At 41.6% G+C, this 23388-nt stretch overlaps 1 protein-coding gene across 1 annotated transcript in view; it reads left to right on the top strand.

The window, feature by feature from the left end:
* Nucleotides 1-23388, top strand: part of LOC136674798 (neurexin-1a-like) — a 353645-nt gene that overhangs the window by 93641 nt on the left and 236616 nt on the right. Inside the window, 3 exon segments of the mRNA XM_066651019.1 lie at nt 9870-10171; nt 11740-11763; nt 13016-13177. Coding sequence (XP_066507116.1) covers nt 9870-10171; nt 11740-11763; nt 13016-13177 — 488 coding nt within the window.

The raw sequence follows: 23388 nt of genomic DNA, 5'->3' as shown, positions 1-23388 counted from the left end.
TATCATGTGGAGTTTGGCCATTCCGCTATGGTGCATCAAAGCCCTGGCCTCGGATCAGCCGTCCACCAGCAACTCATTACCGTCTGCAAATTTAATCACATTCTCTCCAAATTAACCTTGTGCTGGAGTTAATGTAACAAACAAGAACAAAAAGCCCAAGCTCTGTCTGAGATGGGATGAGTCCTGAGGGAGTGCTCACAGCCCTCGCTGCCTCCTAGACTAAGCACGGAATTTCAAACAGATATCAGACTCAGATTGTAGGTCTAGCAGAGATAGGATCTGAAGCCTATAAATCATACCATAAGTCAGGAGATCTGACGTCTGAGTTAATTGATAAGATCTGAGCACTGATTACATTCATAAGTCATAAGATCTGAGTCAAATTGGGAGTTATGTCCGAGTCGAGTCATATGGCTTAAATCTAAAGTCTGAATCACAGCCTCTGAAGTTGGAGTCAAGTCAAGAATCATAAGATCATAAGAGTCCCAAGATCTGAAGACAAATGGGAGTTAAAATATATTATATTTGAATTAAGGCATAAGTCCTAAGCTCTGAAGTCTAAATTGAATCAGCAGTCATGAGTTCTAAAGACATTCCGATTGTGATTGATAAGATCTTATGTCTCAATCAAATGGGAGGTCATGAATCTGAAGACTAAGTCAAGTTGTAAATCACAACATATGAAGTTGGAGTTAAGTCAGGAATCGTGAGAACTGAAATCGAGTGGTAAGTCATAAGTTATGAAATCTGAAGTTGGGGTTGAACTGGTATTAATAAGATTTGAGTTCTGGGTAAAGTTGCATCATACCATCTGAGGTATGAGTCAAATCCAGAGTCATAAGATCTGAAGTCTAGTTGCGAGTCAAGACATCTGAGGTATGAGTCTAACAAATATTCATCACATCTGAAGTCCGAGCTGAATCAGAATTCATAAGACGTGAAATCTGATTCAAATTGTGAGTCATAGGAAATCAGACTCATGTCATAACTTTATTATTAAGTAGGGACTCAATGAATCAACTTCAGATTTGATCCAGGTGTCAACCCTTTTGACTCACAGCTCAAATTGGAGTTCAGGTCTAATGACTTCAGATTGAGCTCCAACTTAAGATCTTTTGACTCACGACTTGATACTGATGGAATATTATAGCAATTACACTTAGATCAGCCAGTGCCTGTTTCTGTTAAACTGGCCAGTGAGTGCAAGTCCAAGGTGAGTGGCCAGTGAACGGACATATGCGCTGAGTGATGTGAACAGCTATAATCCCAGGTCCAAAATGTTGCCAGGTGCATTGATAGCACAGGGGCTGTGTCTACAGTAACAGCTACAAATGAGACTGTATCATTCTCTTTAGCAGAGATGCTAAGCTGTTGGCATGTGGAATATTTAGGTGCTGCAGGCCTGCTGTCTGAATTCATGCGTCTGTCTGGGCCCGTCGAGCTTCATCAGTTCTATTCACTGGCGTCAGAGCACAGGGAGGGAGGAGGTAAAGACAATACCACCAGCCCACCCTCCTTTTTCGACAAGACGTGGAGGCAGAGATAACCGAGAGAGGGATCTGTCAGATACTGGCTCGGCTCATAATTAATGCTTGTTATCCTTCAATAAATTATTGCCTGCTTTTATGGTGGCACACTTCATCACCTCTCCATTTTGGGCTGAAGCTAAGACACCCAAAATAAAGTGGCGGACGTCTCAGTGTCTAATATTAGCGCCGCCGCCTGGATTCATCTTCTTCTCGTTCCCTAATTAAAAGGAGCCTGAGATATTTCCCGATTTCTATCGGGCTAATTTTCAGCACTGTGTGTTTTAATAGGTGGTCTCAGTTCTTTTCCACAATCTCAGCATTTGATCTAACTTGTCTCGTACCATAATGGCCCCCGGTCACTAGCAGGGGACATAAGCTGTGGATGTGTGTGTGCAGTATGTGTGTGTGTGTTTTCCCTTCCCTTTTTCTCTCTGAGAACCTCGCTATTGAAGTGTCACGCTAGATTTATGTCTCGGATTTTGAGGCGTGTTGTGTTTTGAGGATATTGGCTGTGGGCGAAAGCTTGTACTATCTGCTGAGTGTACTCGTGTACACTCTGCTCTGGCCATACTAATATACACACTCAAAACTCTTGGGTGGACACTATTCAGTGTGGGATTAAATTCCCAAAGTCTAGAGAAATCCAAATCCAAGCACTTGAAAACACCATCTTATAGGCTCAGTGTTTAGCATTTCTTCGACCTCTTTAGACTGGGCAGTCCACACTTCTTCACACAAAAGCACCCTTCAAAAACAAGCAGTCCCCAGCTGCACCTGCCCCACCTGCAGGGAGCTGATCCCAGGAGAGGGTCACCTGGTCACTTAGAGGAAGGCCAATTAAACGCAAAGCTCCTCAGAAGTGTGTGATCACAGCCGACTCTGGAACACCGTTCCTCTCGCGCCGCCCTCATTTTCTAAATCTTCGTCTCTGAGACGGCGGTTAGATTTCTCCTTTGATGTTTAAAACACCTCGGACACGTCTTAGATTCTCTGGCCCATCTCTGTGCTGATGGAGACACGGTTACTCCCTTTAATCATCACCTATTGAGTCATGCCACTGTAATTTCCTTAAGACACAAAGGTGGAAGAAGGCTTTAAAGTAGAACCACGTCCTCGTGTTTGAGACATTTTTCCGTTCTGAGGGTTTTGCTTTGCTTTCTGCTGCTCTGCAGGTGACTACAGCTGTGCTGATCAGAACGTGGGTTGGTTTTGATGCTGCATGTCCGAGTCTTTACTGTTTTTTTGAGAGAGGGTTAATAGGTAATGGAAACCTAAGTGCCTAAAGAAAAAGCCAGAAGAGAAAAACAAGGACCCTCAGGATCTCAGCTTCATTGATTGTGTAGAGACAGACCTTCAGAGGTGTGGGCAGCAATGTAAAGACGGACATAATAAACACTGACCAATGACCTGTGTTTGAACTGTTCTGATCTCTGTAGTATCTTGTTAGCTATAATAGTTGGTGACTTGTTATTCAGGTGACCTTACTTGTCCTTGATCATGTGTCTTTTTTTTGTGAGGGTCGTAGCGTATTGGAGATGATTTGGGTGGAATGTACCTCTGCATCCATACAGAACCGTCCTCAGGGGAAGCTCCCAGTTTCATTTCTCTCAGCATGACTAATTTCCAATCGCTCTCACATGCCTGGAAAATGTGTGTGTGTGAGAGAGAAGGAGAGAGAGGTAGTTCCTCCCACCCTGCCGTTCCAGCTAATTTCTCCGAGGGTATATTTAGCCCCATTGCACCAATTCACCCCCGGTTCTGTGTCCAAAACTAATCTTAGTCAGCAGTTCAAAATGTCTCGGATGGAAGGGAATTGACATTTGGACTTAATTCAGCTGAATAGCGGCGATTATCTCTGAGTGCCAACAAAGTGAGAGCGCAGAAGAGCTCTGGGGGGATGCTGCGGGTGTGTGTGTGTGTGTGTGTGTGATATCTTTATAGAAAACCAAACTCTTTCTTTTAAACCACTATTTAACCTTGTATTTGTTATTTTTGTTATTCATCATGGTACAATCCTTTTTGAAGGAACCCGCTCATGATGTTCTTCCCTTTAGCATGTGTTCCAGTTTCTGTAGTACACAACTAGCTTTGTATTCAGACACCTTGTGTAGTTGAAATAAGACAGGACAGTGACACTGAGAAGCACCTTCACATGCCAGATGTGAGCAAGAAAGGTGTAAACCTCTATAATTGGCAATAAAATGCTTTGTTTTGAGGTAAAATGCCCCCAAATCCACACAGCCATGTTCTAATATCCAGAGTAAAGTATTTCCAAAGCGGTAGAAACCATTACAGCTGCAACAAAAGCCCAGACTCCCTATTTTGGATAAGCATAAATGTTTGGCTGTATAACGCAGCAGCAGAAATGATCGCGGACGGTGGGCTGTTCTCAGGTTCCCGACTTGAAGCCCCTCTACTCTAAACACTCTTTCCTTTGTGATTGTACAGCCATGCCTTGCGAAACACATTGCATTTATTCAGCACTTTTCCCCCCGACGCCTGAATTCTCTCCCTGCTGAGGTCGCCATTAATAAAAGAGGTCTTTGAAAGGATGCCGCTCTCCGGCGAACGGAGCCTCGGTTACAATACAGGCCTCGACACAAACTCCCTATCGCTTTAATGGGCTGCCAGTCATGGGAGCGGTCCGAGAGCAAGCGAGGGGCTAAATTGACTGAGGTGATGGGAGAATGATGGGGAATATTTAAGCAGTGTCTTTTTAAGCGGGGGAATGTGGGCCTGTGCCACGGTCGTCAAGGCGCAGGAGCTTGAACCCAGAGACAGCTCGGCCTTGTTAAGTCACTTGTGAACTCCTCCTGAACTTTGATGGAGTCTGACTGGTGGAAAAAGACTGGAGGGGGGCTCGTGAATGTGTGGGATTGCGGCGCAACTCGGGGTTGACGCACAGGTGAAAAGAGCCAATCAGACACTTTCTCCAAGGATCCTTCCTGTCATGAAACAGCCCTCATACCGACATCTGCTAGTCCGGGGGTGTCAGGGGTTCGGGATTATGTTCAGTATGGTTAGCCCCATGTTGCAGACCCAATCTTTGGAACATACGCCACTTCCTACTGGGGCTGAAGCAGGTGGATATCCACTGCACACTGCGACTCAAGGGTCCTGGACTCTAGCTTGGCATTGGGTCCCTGTTTGTAAGGAGTTTGATGTGTTCTCCCTGTGTCTTTGTGGGTTTCCCCTGGCTGCACCGTTTTCCTCCACCAGTCCAGACACACATTTGGCTGTGTGAAATTGTACGTGGTTGGCTAGGGGAGTGTGTGATGCCCTGGGTGTGACCTGTGGAATGTTGCCCTGTCCAAGGTCTCTCTTGTGCCCAGTGATTCCAAGGTGCCTAATCAGGATGAGGCAGGAACAACGAATCACTTTGTAGTTTATGCTCCATTTTGCCGATACCTCATGTATGCCATGTTTCACACAGAGTATAGTACACTATCTGTGATGTATCCTGACCAATGGGGGGTTTCATAAGGAGAAGCATGTTCATTATGAAAATGGGCGATACATTTATTGCAAGTCAACAAGTGAACTTAACTGTTTTGGGTGAGGCAGAAAGATAAAGACGCATGTGCTTTCATCATATCTGGTAAGATGTCATTAAGAAACCGCCAGAGACTGGGGACACGAGCTGCAGTCTGCCGCAGATGTCTAGCCTCGTCTCATCAGGAAAGCGTCTAAGCTGAGCTGTCTGAACGCTGAAACCTCATTAGGCCCAAAAGTAAACAGGTTTGAGAGTGACCAGGCTTTTCCCAAGGCTGTTCGGCACCTGTTTCCAGGACAACAACAATGCTAATCTACACGCGCTGGCCAGTTTATCAGAAACAGATACAGAATCCATAGAAAAGCATAAAACGTGACAGATTATATATCTGATGGTGAGCAGAGTTAATGACAAGCAAGTGAAGAGATTTAAAGCTTCCTAGCATTTGAACTCTGGAGCAGTGGAACTGTGTTCTTTGTTGCAATCATACAATATCGGTGCCGTACTAATGCTTTCATGGCCGAATGCCATCAAATCCATGTTAAAATGACTAAATCTTAATAAGCTTGGTCTCTGAAGAAATGCTGGGAGAGCAAATGTCTCCACACATTTGTTCGTGTGGTTCCAGTCTTTGTACTTCTTTTTAAACCTTTATTTGGACATGAAACTGTCCTCGGAGGAAGCTCCTAGTTTCATTTCTCTCAGATGACTCATTTCCAATAGCTCTCACATATCTGGTAACTGCATGTGTGTGTGTGTTTCTTCATAAAGTGTAGTTCGTAAAGTGCAGGTAGTTACACCCACTCTCCCAATATGGCTTCTTTTCCTAAGAGATGCTTTAATAGCCACGTTGCAGCAATGCACCTCTAGTTCTGGGGTGAACATTACTCTTTCTTAACACAGAAAAGAAATACACCTTAACGGAACTGTCAGTTATTTATTTATTTATTTATTTATTTATTTTACCTGCAAGTACCAAAAACATTTTTAATATTTATCTTTTCATGTGACAAGTGATTACTTTCTTTTTACATTTTATAGTCACTGTTCATGCTCCATAGGTTGGATCCTCCAGAAAGGGGCAACCAGGATGGTCACTGCTTTTGTACAAAATCTTCCTTACATCCAGGCCACTAGGTGTCAGTGTTACAAACAGCTACGGCATCTTTTATATAGAAAGGCATGAAATAATTTGGCCCATGATCTTGTGGTCATCATGGTAGAGAGGCGTACTACGCCAGTTGTCTGAAGACATGGAGCACCATCCAGTACCTAACTACGTAGCCAACATCTACTTGGAACTGGATGCAATCAAATCCTCACAGAAATGTTACGAAATGTTTTCTAACACCTTCCCGAAAGAGCAGCCACAGCTTTATCTACAAATTGGGAGGGATGAACTAGCTGTATATGCCTATGAATATTTGGTAGAAATTCATGATGTGCCAGTGTTCAGATTTGCTTGGTCAGGTAGGGTATGTACATTCCAGTCATTCAACTGTCCTGCAAACTATCTGCAAAGTGCCATGGTCTCAGTTTCACATAGAAAATGTCTGCCGCCACTCTATTGACATTTCTGCCGCTCTGCACTTCACGCTGGTAACGGCTGCTGGAATTATCACATTGTCCACTGTGCCTTTAAACATGCAGGAGTGGATAAGCAGCTATTTGCATTGGATCTGGAGGCCCATTTACATCCACCCCTCTACACCCCATGATCGATACAGCTGCTATCTTCCCCACCACAGATTAAAATTCAACTCCTCCGTTTATAATGGGACGCCACCTGCAATCATAGCTGTTAGGAGATAGCGCTCCGTATCTATCGATGTGATAAAATAAGGGTTCTCGACTAGGGGGAAGATAATGAACCTGAATAGCAGGAGTGGCGCTGGTGGAGCCTTTTAGATCATGCACATGCTATTACTTTCTTTCTTTCATTTTTCTCTCTCTGTTCTGTGCTCCCTCTCTCGGTGGGCAATATCAGATCAGTCCAGTATTGAATGTCAGAGGCAAATGAGAATTGTTATGCTCGAATACAGTTGCCATTTAAGGTAATCTAATTTTGAATGTAAGATGCTAACCTAGGGAATGTTTGCGGCGACCGAGCGAAGCGTTGAGTGACACCTTTGGCCTTTAGCAAGGGGAGATTAGCTGCTAAAACGGCTCATATTGGGGCTCTAAAAAGGGGCTTCAGGAAGAGAATGAAAGGGGAAAACAAGGAACACACACTGGTATTCTCTCTCTCTCAACTGTTCCCATATTCAGCTTCTCACCTGTTGTTAGATATGGATTACTTTCTGTGGGTAACATCATGCAACAAACCTGTAGACTCAACTGTGGCTAAATTATATTAACTACATGCTCTCACAGCAGGAACCAGTGGTCCAGCCCTACGGACCCCAAAGCACTCTGGAACTCATGGTACTTTTCCACTGCATGGTACCTACTCTACTGGATTTGAATTGCTTTTTGTCCCATGGCCCTGGTAGCTCTCCACTAACATAGACAGTCCATGGGAGCCACAATGACAGTGGTAATATTAAGCATTTTTGTCAGATAATTAGGCTTAGCCACAGCCGCTCCGCCCACAAGTTGGAGAGTCTGATAAGAAAGAATCACTAATCTGGCATCGCTGTCAGGATTCTGCCAGTTGCATTCTGATTGGCTGTCTGTATATGCATATATGCACTTCAGTGTATCACTTTAAACTGACTCTACAACTTGTCCAACCTGAAAAGTTGCCTCCACAGGACAAGTTAATATAGAAGTGTCAGACAAATTTCTTTTCCAGCTCTAGTAGGCGGCTGTTGGCCACGTTAAGTGGCCAGACTCTCCATAGAGAGAGATCTCTACTGTAGCATGGAGATGGAGACAAGTGAATAATTTGTATAGAGTGATGAGACTCTTTGGTCAATCAGCACTCTGCAAGGTTTACACATCAGCGTTTAGTCCCTACTTCACTCACTAGGAACCAAGAGCAAGCAGAGACTAGAAAATACCCAGTTCCAGGAACCAGATTGGCCTAATGGAAGTAGAGTAGGTAACATGCAGTGCAACAGCACCATTAGTAACTCACAAGAGACCCCTGAGGAGGGAAACTCTAACCTGAAGGAGCAAGGCAGCCTTGTCCTTAAGGGAGGGAATGCCTAGAATGCCGCAGAAACCCACAAACAAACCAAGTTGGCTCAGATGGTAGCGCATGGCACGGCTGTCCGAGCACCTTGGGGGACCTGGGTCTGTCGTCCCCTGTGTCCCCCCCACCAATGACTATATGTAAAAGTGTGCTTATAATATAAGGAACTATATACATATTTCAATGTGTAATAACAGCTTTTTTGCTGAATTGAACATATGGGAAATTAATGCTCTGTGCAAAAGTTAAGGCAGCATATATATTTTAGCTTAGCTTGTATTTTCTTGAATGTTCAACAGTGTATCTCTCTCTCTCTTTCTCACACATACACACACACACACAGACATACTGTGAGACAGCTGTGGCATCCTACCACCCATCAGTCGCTAGTTGAGATGATCTTCTCAGATCACACATTAGAGCCATATGGAGACACTCCCTCTCAATGGCAGATGTTTGTGGAATGCAGTTTTGAATTATAACATTATTCCTCACACCACTAGAAGGAAAGCTAGTCTTTCCAATGCTGTTTCTACTCACGTGCGCACGTTAATATATCTGTCACGTCACTAATTAAGGTCGTTGATCACTGGTTCATTTGTATTGCTGGTAATTAAAAGTTAGAATGACTGACTACAGCCCCCACTATATTTATATTGTCGCTGTCCAATTAACCACATGTATCTCCCAAAATAGTACCTTTACAGGAGAAGGAAAGAACCCTTCTTAACATTCAATGAAAGTGAATGTAAAAAGATTTACTTCCAAGTAATTGTGGAGCATTTCTATTTGTCCGTTCATCATGAAATCTTCACACAATGTAAAGGTATTTAGATGAAAGCATGTCATTTTGACCCCAGAGCTGTGTTCACTTGTGGAAAAGGGGTAGAGTTTGATGCTTTTAATGATTTGATAATAAAACATTTCTGCAGAAATAGCTTAGCAGAATTCCAGTATCAATTTCTCACCCATGTCTAAATGTAATCCATGTTTCCAGACTGTATTCGGTGAGTTTTGAAGCCTGGTGCATAAATGAAAGAAAATCCATTCACAGCAGTGCAGCGGGTAATGAAGGGTGAATGGAGAAGACAGGAGCTCTTCACTGTAGCTGTTTTATTTGGACGCCTATGGCAATAATTCTGCAACACACCAAAATGAACGCCCGTTTCTGGTGTGCATGATTAATAAACATGTAGTAACATAGTTATAATACAAATACGTTGGTCAACATTCTGTTGTAAAGGGAGGTATTCACTGTTAAGAATGGGTTACAGGAGTACATTCTTCAGATTAATGTTACCATGGAGAGTTTGATTTTGTTAGCTTCTAGCCTGTTGCTAGCAGAGAAGGATTGGTTGAAAACGAATGGAATTCATAATAGCTCTATTATATATTCGTATTTTCTACAAAAAGTCTTTTAAAGGACTGGTTGGTACAAATCTTGTACAAGCAACGATATGTTGAGCAGCCACCACCTCTCTCTCTCTCTATCTCTTTCTCTCTCTCATACATGCATTAGCATTACAATGTTCCAATACTCTGGAAACATCATCCTCCATTACCCATTACTCCATTTGTGGCAGCAGTAGATAAGGTAAACAATTGCCTCTACTTGGTGAAAGATGCTTTTCAATGCTGCGCCATGGTTTGCCTCGTTCTGCAGATGACTCAACGTCTCTTCTCTCTGTTTCTCTTTCTTCCTCTCTTTCAGGGAAGGAAGAATATGTGGCATCCTTCAAAGGGTCCGAGTACTTCTGCTATGACCTGTCCCAGAACCCTATCCAGAGCAGCAGCGACGAGATCACGTTGTCCTTCAAGACACAGCACCGCAACGGCCTGATGCTGCACACGGGCAAATCGGCTGACTATGTCAACCTGGCGCTGAAAAACGGGGCGCTCTCGCTGGTCATTAATTTGGGGTCCGGGGCCTTTGAAGCCCTGGTGGAGCCTGTCAATGGGAAATTTAATGACAATGATTGGCATGATGTCAAAGTTACAAGGAATCTCCGTCAGGTAACAGTGCGGAAGGGTGCCGACCCGACCCAATCTGATCTGATCTGATTCAGTCTCAGTCCAATTTCCAACAAAAGTCTATTAACTCAATCAGACGTCCATTTTTTCTAAATTTTATTACTCCTGTTACTAATGTATTACTAATTAATCACTTAGTGTTTACTTTCTTACTATTTAACAAAGAAGCAAATAGGCATTTGAGCAGGGACATACCTTGATAACCTCTCCCTCATATAACAGTGACCTTATAGTCAATTTTTTCCAGAATGTAACGTAATGTATCATTGTGACCTTCTTTTTGTATGGTCTAGCGGCCAGTTGCTATGGAGAACTAAGCCAGATGAGGCCAGAGACATAGGAATTATTGACACATACATTCGTTAGCTTCATTGAGTTGTAGGAAACAAAGCCAGTTGTCCAACTACATCCTCACAGCAGTCTTAGAATTACCCCAAGATCAATAATGAGCCGTCTGGTCAATGATTTAGAACACCTAGTAGTTACACTGTCCAGGCTGTATTCAGTGAGGCCATGTTTATCATTCAAACTGGCAAAAGAAATCTGGCACTATTAGAACAGTCTGAGGAAAAACCTGTACCTACCCAGGTTTAACATTGTAGTCAATGGCTGCGAGTGTCTAATCTGCTCCAAATGCTCAGCAAACTCATATAAGAGTTATAAGGGATTATAAAAATTATAAAAGATTGTAAGCATATATCTGGAATCTCCCAAATTCCTGCAAATTATACTACTGTCAAATAACTACTAAGAACTTGATGGAACTCATAGTTCTATATGCCATGGCCTGTCAAAGACAGAGAATGCCCTTGCTCAAATCATGACTTGTATTAATTATCAGTTACCAAAGTAACAAGCTAGGCAATCTGAACCCATCACTGAAATCATGTGTCACATATTATGAATGCATGCATACTCTGCATAATCAGGGAGAAAGACAGACCATGTTTTCACCATTTTAATATAAGGACCTCCTTTGCTTTGTCTCATTGCAATAAAATGAACTTAAAGTTCATCACTGAGACCTAAACTGGAAGGAGCTGTCATTTCCTAGGCGACCAGACTAGCATGGCTGACTAGTTGCCATGCTAAGAAAACAAATGTTGATCAATATGATGCTGGGTTTATATTTAAGAGGGTCAACTGATGCTCTTTAGGCCTTTAAGCCATTTGATGTGTGTCAATCTTGTGCTATGTTGGGACGGGGGATTATAAGAAACATTCGAATTTAGTAATGCACATATAAAGACAGATGGAGATATCAATGCTAGCAGCTACTGGTTAATGTTAGCCTGCTTATTTTCTTTCCTTATAGAACTTTTTTTTGCCCTTTTTTTGTCGGTTACTAACATGCTGTGGAGAAACAAAACTAACGTCATTCATGGAATGTGTCATTCTACTAACATGAACCAATTTTTTTTCTTTTTCTAACGGACAGTGTACTAACATTTGGCAGTAAGCCGTCGTCATTTTTTTAAATCTTTTTTGAGTAACGGGTCGTTGTTCTGTTCACAGTTTTTAATTTCCTTTCTCCCCCCTTTTCCACAAAGCACTCAGGCATTGGACACGCTATGGTAAACAAACTACATTGTTCGGTAGATATCATTCTAATTGTTTCTTAGTTTGGGTTTGCCGTGTGTTTTTTTTTCCTCCTTTATCTTTGTTTTTTTTAACGTAGATGTCATAAGCAAACAATAAAATAAGTAAAAAAAAAAAAAAAAAAAAAAAAAAGTCATACAAACCAAAATCAACAACAACCACTACAACAGGGAATTTGCGGTTGGTACTTCTCTGCTTACTTCTTCCTCCTGATTTCTTTTGGTTTCTGTTCCTTGGTTCTTCCTCCCGTTTTACTTCATTTTCCTTGTCCAGTTCTGTTTTGGGCGCCGCCTTTTCAGGAGCATCGTCTTGAGCCTTTGGCATCCAAGCAAGCAGTGGCGTTCGCAAGGAGGACCTGCTGCTGGCTGACTGGCCTGATGCTCTTTCGTTGGCTCAGCCAGTTTCTGATCCCATTACCTCGGCATGGCATGCTTTTGGAGGGCCCGCCGCCTCCAGGGCTTAGCCACACATCGCTGCCCTTCATTGCGCTTGGTTGTCTTGTGGTGTTTGTTCTCTCTGATCTCAGTCCTGCTCCCTTTGCTCATCCCCCTGCCACCAGCCCATCACTCGCTGCCTGCCCGTGTCTCCACATGCTCATACAGCTTCTTGAACTTTGCTGTGGGCTCTTTCTTTTTGCGTGGGTGCATGTAGCAAAAAGGAAAGCCAGCTAACATGATTAGTCAATGTTTGAGATCACTTTTGTTTTTTCTGTGTAGTGTGCTGTTTTGTTCTGTTGTGGTTTGATGGACGCTTTGCATTTGCCTGTACTTGCAGTCTAACCCTTGTGGCTTTTTGGTTACACTTTCTTTCTATACCACCAACACTACAACTAAAATGACTAATAAAACTTAGCCAAACTAACCAAACTAAGTTAACAGACTTCTTTGTACTAACTCCATTTTTGTGTCTGCTTTTTTGAAATCAAGTACTTTTTGAGTTGCAGTAGATGCAATACTAACACAACTGTTGGGGGCAATCTGCTTTGTAATTTAGAACTAGATGAAACTGGGGCTAGTCAGGCTACTCTGCAAATTGACACCTCTAACCATGGAAACCAATAAGACTTTCATGAATGGCAACAAGAAAGACATGAAAATGGGTTCATGAAGGATAATCAATTAGGACATAGCCAGAAAATCTAGGTATAGGCCCTGAGCGGTAAAACCAAACTGCAACCAAAAGGTTATTGGAGCATAGCGTGTCCTATTCCTTTGCTTTGTTGTCTAGGTGACAATATCCGTGGATGGGATTCTGACCTCCACGGGATATACCCAGGAAGACTACACCATGCTAGGCTCGGACGATTTTTTCTATGTCGGAGGGAGCCCTAGCACCGCGGACCTGCCCGGATCTCCAGTTAGCAACAACTTCATGGGCTGTCTCAAGGAGGTAAACCATTTGCTGTCAACTTTGCACCACTATAAAAGAATTTCCCAAAGTTCCACCTTAAAAAAAAAAAAAAAAAAAGCTCACATTGACACTGCAGAATCTTTCCCAGTTGCTGACTGGCACCTTTTTCTCTGGCAATTTTCAGACATGTTTGTATTAACTTTATTCAGTTGAGGAAGAGCTCAATTACAGCAGCTAAAATTTAACATATTAAAAAATAACAGTACAGTGCAAATCTATTATTTTGGTGGTCTGAGCTCTGGGGTGGCCAGTCTATTGTTGTAAGTATATTGGCAGCAAATTCTCTTCTTACCATCCCTAAGGTGGTCTACCATAATAGTTAGGATTCCAAGTTTGGTTATAGCCATAGGATTAAAAAGACGAACAAGCCTATGTTGTGGCTTATAAGCTTAGCCACAGGGCAAAGGTTCCGGCTCATCACCAGCTTATTGGTCAGTGCACAAATCTTATGGTTTTAGAAGAATCTGAAGCATCATTAGGGGCCGACTTCCCCAACACAGATTAGCCTCTTCCCAGACCCAGCCCATTATGTACTAAATGGGATTTTGAATGGACTGTCCTCATTAACGGACATTATTTATTCCACCACTTGCTTAATTTATGTCAAACAGTTACAAATAAAGGGAACTGAGTGGTCAGAAAACTTGTGGGCACTGGGAATAGTGCCAAACCTCTGTGAGGCAAAGGAGCAGTTACAGAATAGCATGGAAATAGAATTGATACTTACTTGGAGATCTGCATTAAATGCTTTAAAGCATATTCCGACCCAACAGAGACCTGTCTAAGTCTAATTGTCTATGAATTACCATAGTGAAGCATAGTTCATAGATCTTGCCATTTGAACCTAGTGCTGCTTCTTCCACTCTCCAATGCATGTTTTCTGTCTATTCACCAGTGTCCTAGATTACACCCCACCCTCCAGTGTTTCACATCTCCATCAGACAAGCCTGTCCTCACTGAACCTTGAAGAAAATCTTTTGGGGACTTTTTTTTTGTGACTAGCTTCTCGCTTCTTCAGCACATTGCTGCCTTGCTCTCCTTCTCAGGCTCATTAGATAGCTCCCTCATTAGAGTAAAGGAAGCATCCCGGCCAGTGGTTTTAAACCATGACGTCCTTTATGACATTGTGGATAAAAAACAAAAATAATACATATCTCCACAATCAAATTGAAGACATAACTATCATTTCCTTCCAGTGCGGAACACATCTCAGATTCCCTTTGGATTAGCAAGGAAAAGCAAGTGGACCCAGCCCAGTTGGTGCATTTTCCTTCCATTACTAAAGAAGGGAGACTTGTCTCTCATAGCCAAACACCTCTGTGCGAGTCTTTTACTCCAGCGCTAAATTAAATAAGCGAAGATGTTTATCGACCTGAGCCCAGCAATTACGCCTGCCTGCCTTTTACATAAGCGCCCTGCCTTAATCAAATAACGAAGGAGAGCAAGGCGATTGAGAGCACTTCATTAACACTGCAGTGTACCTCGCTGTAAACTAACTTCGGATGAGTGTTATCCATATATCCTTGCTAATTTCTGGAGTAGTCCTAGTGTTTGGCTCAGGCTTGCTCATGTCAGTATATGCTTCTAAAAGGGGCACAAAAGTTGGGGAGCTCCATGGGTTCTTTTGAAATAGCCAAGTTTCTTTTTTATCAAAGAAGAGCAGAATTTAGCAAGCCATTCTTAAAAGCTGGGTGTGCCCAAACTTTTGATAGCCATCTGCTAAAGCAACAGAAACATATCTATTCCTTCTGAAGCACAAACCTCTAGGTTGCACTCCTACAAAACTGGCTAGGTTCCTATTGTTTACTTGCTTGCATGTAGACTTCCAGGACAACACTGATAATTGGTATTGATCATGGGTTACTAACCCTGGTCTGTGAATGGCTGGATCTGAGGTGCAGTATTAGCACATCTAGCAATGTATAGGCCTTCCATAGGTGACCATTCATTTCACAACGTGAAGCAGAATTCTCAGTTCGGTAGGCCTAAGTGGTCCCATGTGTATACAACGTTGTCATGGGCTTCTGGATGTGATCTGTGAGGAATGTCCCCAGATCATCTCACAAGTCCAGGTTAGGGAAGCTTGTATGAGCCTCCTTAAGGCCTTGTGTTGCTGCCAGACTGGAATCCAAGGCTGACAGCATGGGGCTTTTGACACCGTGGCCCCTGATTGATCGCGAATGGTCCTTGGTCACGCTTTGAGGCAGCCCCCCCCCCACCCTCCGCATGTCTGCACTCTCGCAACTCCCCCTGCACAAAGCTCTTCTGTTTTGATGATGAAACACTGTTGCAGTAATAGCCTAGTTGTCAGTTCTCCAGGTCGGGTGACAAATGAGTTGGGTGCCTTTCTCTCTCTCTCTCTCTCTCGCTCTCTCACACTCTCACTCTCTCTCTCTCTCTCACTCTCCTGGAACCCAAGGCCTGGAGCTCTGTCCAATCTCCCTGGCCTCTAAAAGGTGCCCTTTGTCTTGACTCGCTATATTGATTGGATTTTATTGGCAGTATCTGCTGTGCACTCAGGCTCTGTGACTAAAGAAATGCAGTGGTCTGCCCTCTCTTTTTCAATTTTTTTCCCCCTATTTTTTTCCTCCTTACCTCCAGATAGGATCCCTCCGCCAGCTGTGCCAAGAGATTCTTGTCAAATCGCTATTTGTTTTCCCCCTGGTCGGCTTCTTATGCTTTTCATAGCAGAATTTAAACGCTGCTGGAAAATTGTAACTGGCGTTCACTCAGAGCCTGGTTTTGTTTACCCTGCTCCATTTTGGGAGAGGAGGAAGGTCAAAATAGAAATCATCTCAATACCGCCCTGTGGAATATGGCCAAGTTACACTTTTGCCGCTTATTACTTGGAGCAGCGGTATGGGGACAGGTCACGGTTTGGAGGACCAGTTTGGAATGAACAATTCTCCTCATAACCCATTCGTTGCCAGTGTCAGTGTCCAGCTTTTGCCTTTTGTTCTTTTCAAAACACTGGCCATCTGAAAGAAACTTGCAGACTCGTTTTTACCAAGTTTCATAGGTAGAAATTGGTTGTACGTCTGCTTCTGACAGTTTAAGTAAACGCAATCACATTCAGTGACATTGGGGTTTGGGTTCTGGGGGCGTCCGGTCATTGTCATTGTACTGAGAAACATCAACAAGTCCATCTTTAATTCTAAAGCATGACTAATGGGGACATCTACGATTGTTGGGAAATGCTGTTATCTGGTATGTTTTATGTTCAGAAGTTCAACATATTTTAAGGTGGAATGGTATGTTTGAGGGGAGAAAATTACTTTAAGTCTGTGATTACTTTCATGCAGTTAGCATTCTCAAGATTTCACAACTTTCACAGTCTGAGGGATAATACATTACACAATCTCAAACTCTCATTCCACCTTAAATAGTTCAGAAGCATCAGCCGTGCAGCAGTAGTGGACTCCACAATGTAGTTGCTGCATCATTAAAAGTGGAACAGGAACAGAGCCTACTAGCAGAGACTCAAAATGACTGGAAATAGTGGTTACAATCTGGCTAAAGTTCTTGTAATGTAACCCCAGTGTTGTTTCTTGTCAGATTCATGCGCTTTCAGTCATAGTTTTGAGGTATCTTCTCACAGTTGTCTTTATGTCTACATTAATACCAGTTGTCTGAAGTTTTCAGACAAGTGGGTTTCAAGGGTCTAGATAAAATTAATGTACACCCTCAGGAAAATATTGATGAACAGATGACTTAGCCAGCCATTTGAACAAAGTTAAAAATTAGTTAAAGAGAGAAATATGAAAAGAGGGTTATAAAAATCATTATGTCTTCATTGTCTTAATGTGGTAAGTGGTCTGAAAAAAGACATCTGTCAAATCCGATGGGCCAAACAAATCCCAAATTTCAAGGTCTATTTTATTGCTAAATATAGGCTAAAACACGCTACTCACTCACCCACAACCCCCACTACTACTGCTGGATTGTGGTCTTTCTTTATTTGTTCCCACTTGAGAACAACTAAAGCGTATAGACAGACTTTCCTGTCTCATTCTAATGTGGTCCCCTCGGACGTGTCCCTGTTTTTTAGGTGAATGTTAAGCAAAATAAGAAAACGGAACCTTCCTTCCCTTCTGTTCTCAGCTGAGCCAGTTCGATGTGGGAATTAAAAAGTAGGGCCGACTTGTACCTGTCCAGTTCAGAATCATTTCCACTTGCCTAACGCTTCTTTTGAAATGAAGGGTCACAGGCTTGCTGCAGTTACAGACCCTATTCTTCTGGAAATACTGGAAAATGTCAGTGAGGTATTGTTTGCATTCAGTCACAAGTGCATTAGTGGTTTATATATTATGTCACTCAAATTCTCACAATTATATAATAACGTCTTACTTCACTCAAACACTGTCAGAAAAACACTGTCACTGTGGTGGTACCCTCAAGGGCACATATACTGTAACTTTAGTTAAAGAATATAATTATAATCTTATTCAATTACAAATGTAGATTTTAAAGTTTTGCTGATATCATACACCCCATTTCATCTCTAGGACTTATGTTGTTTAATTGTACACAATTCTTTAAAGAATTATAACAGTTATTCACCTCTCCTTCTGGAGAAAGAATGCAATTTTTCACCTGTGTTCACCTTTAGGGAACACAACTGGACTTTTAAACACTGCTGTACCTTCCGTGTAGGCTCTGGATCCACTGTGACCCTAAACTGGATACGTTGTTATAGAAAATTAATTAATGTATGTTGTATATTTTAAAGGAACATTATAGAAAATATAGTAGAAAATATAACATTGGTATAATAGCAGTACTAATAGTATTTGTATATTAAACTCAGGTATTGCACATGTTCTCTCTGTTGTTGTAGAGGGCATGACTCTTTTTCAGGACATTAAAGCTGGTTCATGCTGCAGGATTAACAGACCTGTGTTTGAACCCAGTGCTGAGCTCACACCACTGCCTTAACTAGTTCCTGCTGATGGAATAGCACAGGACAGTGTTGACCTTTGAGGTTTTCACCGGAGACTTTTGTTGTGTCAGTCTGCATCATGCCAGATTAAAGGCCCTTTGCCTGGGCTTTCATATTGTAATGTTGTAGTACATTTACGGAGCTGCCGTGCTAAGACTTGCTGTATTTTTAGAAGGTGCTGCAGACAAAGTATCTGCCCATGTTTTGTGAACCCAACACTGATCATGAAGGGGATTACTGGAAGTAGTAGTACTATAAATAATAGTAGTTGAAGTAGTGGTAGTTCTAGCATTAGTAGTTCCATTGGCAGTAGTGGCATTAATGCATATAGTAGTAGAAATAGCAGTACTGTCAATAATAATTATAGGAATACAACTTTCAGCAGCAGTATTAACATCAGTAGTTGTAGAATTAGCAGTAGTAGTATCAACAGTACTAGTAGTATTAACAGTATTAGGAGTAGTAGTCCTAATAGTAGTAGTATTAGTTGTAGCAGCAATAGTAATACCAATATTAGTTTTAATAGTAATATCATTATTAACATCATTATTAGTTTAACAGCAGTAATATTAACATCAGTAGGAGTATCAATAGTAGCAGTGGTGTTAAAATTAATGATAGCATTAGCAGTGGCAATATTAACAGTATTAGGAGTAGTATTAGTACTGACAGTAGTAATATTGGTTGTAGCAATAGTAGCATCAATATTAGTTTTAAAAGTAAAAGCAATATTAACATCACTATTAGTAGTAACAGCAGTAATATTAACATGAGTAGTAGTAGTATCAACAGTACTAGTAGCAGTGGTGTTAACGTCAGTAATACCATTAGTAGTGGCAACATCAAGAGTATTGGACATAGTAGTAGTAGTATAAATAGTAGTAGCAGTAGAATTAACACAGTAGTAGTATCAGTAGTCCTAGAACTAACAATGGTAGTTAGTAATAGTTGCATTAGTAACACTATCAATAGTAGTAGTAAAAATAGTATTAACACTACTGTGATACAGTGATAGCAGCGATAGTACAGTATTAAGAACATTAGTAGAATTAGCTGTAGTTTTCTTACTAGCAATAGAAATAGTAATAATTATAGTACTAACATCAATAGTACTAGTGGTAGCCTCATTAGTCTGAATCAGTATTAACCTCAGTAGTACTAGTGATAGTTTTAACATTTAAAGTTATAGTGTTAATATTAACAGTAGCAAAAGTAATAGGGGAAAGAGTGTCATTATCTGTAGAAGTAGTCATAGTACTGTAGCTATTAACATTGTTATTGTCTGTAGAACCAAGACCACAGAGTCCTTTATTATCAAAGCTGAATATTAACTCTTATTAAATATTAATTTCTAGTGGGAGCATGCATCCGTCTGTGGGATCATGTGAGGTGGAATTAGGTTTAATTAAAACCTCCTCTGTTTCTGAAAGGTCTTCCATGAGAAGCTAATACTCTTTCTGTTGCTATGTCTTCCGGATGTTATTATTGCCACAGGCTTGAAGGCAGGGTGCTAAGTGTTAATCCTGACAAGCACAAGCTCTGACCATAAATGCAGCACTCCTGCTCCGAGTACAGGCTTTGTTGGATTATTTATAGGAAGAGTCTATATGGTTTATATACAATTCTTGGCACACTAACCAAATTGTTGTGCTGAAGTTGCACTAAAATATTGGGAAGAATCCTACATTGTAGCTTGAAGGAAAATGCTAGCATCTTTACCATAATGCTGATTAACCTTTGCAGTGTAGGACACATTGTTTTTGAAATGACATTTTGGATACAGCTGTAACTGTTCATGAGAAAATCTGTTGCCACTGAAAGTTTGAAAAAAGAAGACAGACTATGGTGCCCTCACTCAGTATGACCACACTTTCCTAATCCAACCCAGTGCAAAGTAGTTTTTGACTGTGGAGATTTACTGCGCTGTTAAGTCTTTGAGAAAAATAGTCTTAATTCCACATCACATACATCAGAGATTATAGTTAGAATCATCTCACCTGCTCACCTGCGGTTTGGTATGGGTTGTAAACACATAATGGATAGTACTGTATTGAGGACTGATGAGTGATGAGTGAAACAGCAGCGGTGGGATTAGTTGCCAGTCTCAGATTGGCTTAGTGACGGTTTGACTGACAGGAGAAGTGGGGCCAGTATTGTTCATGCTGAAATGTCTCATTACCATTTTAACTGCTCTTCTCTGTATATTTCCAGTGGCTCACAGTGGGAAAGCTTTGTTGTCAGTGTATGTCCAGCTGTAATATTTATTGTGATGAATAGTATAGTTTGCCACAACAGTGAAAACCTCACGTTCTGAGCTTTAATATATGGTTCATACTATTACACCATCATTAACAGTTACCAATAGTGTGGTAATAGACTATTTTTGTGTCTGTAAACAGATTTGATGTGTTTTGTGGGCAGAGCTTACCTGATGGAAGGAAGTCACAGTTCACATAGTCGTTTTCAGTGTGGCAACATGTTGTCAAAGTTTGCAAGCAAAAGGGAGGTTGTCCTACACTAATAACTAACTTTATAGGGTTTAATTCTGAGCAGTTTTAAAGACACAGCTTCACAGTAATGTAAATAAAAAGCTATAGTTCGGTTATTGTTGATTCAGTCTTAATTAACTAAATGTGTTTACTGTATTAGCTTTAAGCTGAACAAGATGGTTCTAGTCTAAATATGTGAAACAGGCTGTATTTCAAATGTCTCCTTCCACCCTATGTAGTGCACAATGTAAGTGTGAAATAAAGTAAGTTTCTTCACCCAAAATAGTGCAGTGTATGCCATATAATAAAACAGATTATATACGGCTACAAGTTTCATGTCTTCTTGACTGCAAAGAATGCAGAATCTGCACTAAATCCCAATTGGGTTATGGGCTTTACACACCTTAATCCAACGCTTAGCATTGGACATGGTGACATTAAGCTTGTGTGTGCCTTAAAGTAGCTGAAACCACTAATTATAAGAAATTCATGACACGTGGCGTATTTTAGACTCATGCAGCACAAATGTTGGCGTCCTTGTTGCAAAAGTCGCTTGCAGAATGTTGTTTACGACCTTTCTGAGAACATACTCTTGGGTCTTCTTTCCTCCTAAGGCTTACTTGTGCTTGGATATTAATTTTGAGACGAGTTTGTGTGTGTTGGGTGGAGGGAAAAAAAATCCTAAAGCCATCTTCTTACGTTTCGATCTGAAGCCTCGGGAGAGATCTGGGTCATCTACACCTGCGGTGCACTCAGCTGTGTGTTCCTATTACGTCTTGGCTCGCAACACTCACACACATACCTACACACACACAAACCAAGAAGTGCGCCCGTCAGAGTGAAAGATGCCCCCTCCACCCCTCCTGGTTCCTCAGGAAGGTCAGGAAGTCACTATCTGGAGCTGCTCTTTCCTGAAGGTGTTTGCCTCCTGTTGAGGGCGCATTCTCGGCTCAGCGTCTCTTTACCAGCTTCCTGAGATCTCAGAGGCTCAGGTGGAACTTTAAGGGCACTGCACTCACATGCCAGGGACGATCTGTGGCAAAGGAGAGTGACAACCGGTCCCTCTTCTGCACCTTTCAAACTAGACGTACTGGCATCTCAAAGCAGTGCTGAACCATAGTGACACATCTGCGAGCCAGGGAAAAGACTGCAGAATGAATTTACACATAAACTAGGGCCAGACCTCTCAAACTCAGGACTGTTTCTTCGTTCAAATAATTTATCAACTCTTATTTGATGTGCCTTGTGCCCTTAGTTGGAATCTATTGGGAAAAACCACAAACCCACAACATAAACAGGTCTATGTAGTTAATGTTTCTGTAATTGATCAATCTATTGTCTTCTGTGATCTTTTGGAAATTGTGGGTAATAATCCCTGTTATTTGGTTGGTCAACTAATCAGATCATTATGCCTTTATTGATAATTGATTATGGTCAGTGGCGGATGCGGGTCTTTCAAGGAGGGGAAGCTCAGTTTCGGCCTACATCATAAAATGTGTCGGTTTATTTATACGTAAATTCTACCCTCCGTTCCTTTTTAAGAAAATGATCTGTGACCCTGTCGTACCAACAAGGCGTCTTTTCCAGGGACTTGACTAGTGTCCTCTCAATGGCCAGCAGAGCTAGGCTGCTTAAACAGCCCTGGCCCATGTGAAGTGTGTCCGCCTGTGCTCCCACGGATCTTTACACCAAAGGATCGCTGATTCACTCATTTTGCTGTCAATCAAAAAGGGATTCAGCCTCAGACAGATCATCCAATCATCATGCAGAAGCTGAGCGTCCGGGCCAGCCGAGGCCAGCCCACTGCCCCATAGACCCCCAGAGACGCTGAGCGTCTGATGGGCGGGACAAAGCCCAGCATTTATCCAATGACTCATCTCGTTTCGCTGCACTTCGCTGCTTCTCTATTGAACTGTGTGGAAGTTGTTTAAAGCACTGTGAAGCTGCTGGAATTATTGAGAGGAAAGCCACGTCTTTACCAGGGATAAGAAGCTGATTCTGAACGAAAGTTGAGCGCATTGTAGTGCATATTTATTCAATGACATGTACACTCAGCAGTATATATTTGATCACTTATTTTTGACATTTTAAGGGAAGCTGAGCTTCCCTTGCAGTCTTAGAGCAATCGCCTCTGATAATGGTGGATAAACTAATTGGATGGTTGTATCTTGTGTGTGCTTTTAAATTTAATCTGTTAGGAATAAATAAACATTTTTACATAGGCATGTGTCAGACTACCAATGCCAGTGATTATTTCTGTAATCGATTAATCAAATGACTGTTATTCAGGTGAGACACTAATCAGATCATTATATCTTTTGTGATTTCTAGAAAATTGGTGGAAGGACTGTATGTAATAAATAAATTAATTGCAATTAAACGTAAAATAGTAACATAAGTAAATTAAGTAACAAAGTTATTTTATGATTAATTTAACCATTATGTTTCTTGCATATTGTTGGCCTGTTAAAATGACTATTACCATCATTAAATATACAGTACATGGGACAAGGAAAGGACACATGTTCCATTATTTATTTCAAATAAACCGGACCACAATTTGTAATCAGTTAATATATGAACTATTTTTTTTGTTTAATTTATTACCCCACTATTACTTCTCACGAGCTTTGTTAAAATATATAACCAACTGTCACAGTTGAAGGAGGATGAGGAGGTGGACGTACACGCAAGGAAGATTTATTAAACCAAAACTAAGGCAAACACCCAACAAACAGAAAGCAAACAGAAGCAGGGAGGCA

This window comes from Hoplias malabaricus, chromosome 2, assembly GCF_029633855.1.
Source record: "Hoplias malabaricus isolate fHopMal1 chromosome 2, fHopMal1.hap1, whole genome shotgun sequence".
NCBI classification, from domain to species: Eukaryota; Metazoa; Chordata; class Actinopteri; order Characiformes; family Erythrinidae; genus Hoplias; species Hoplias malabaricus.
This window is presented reverse-complemented; position numbering and strand designations above follow the sequence as displayed.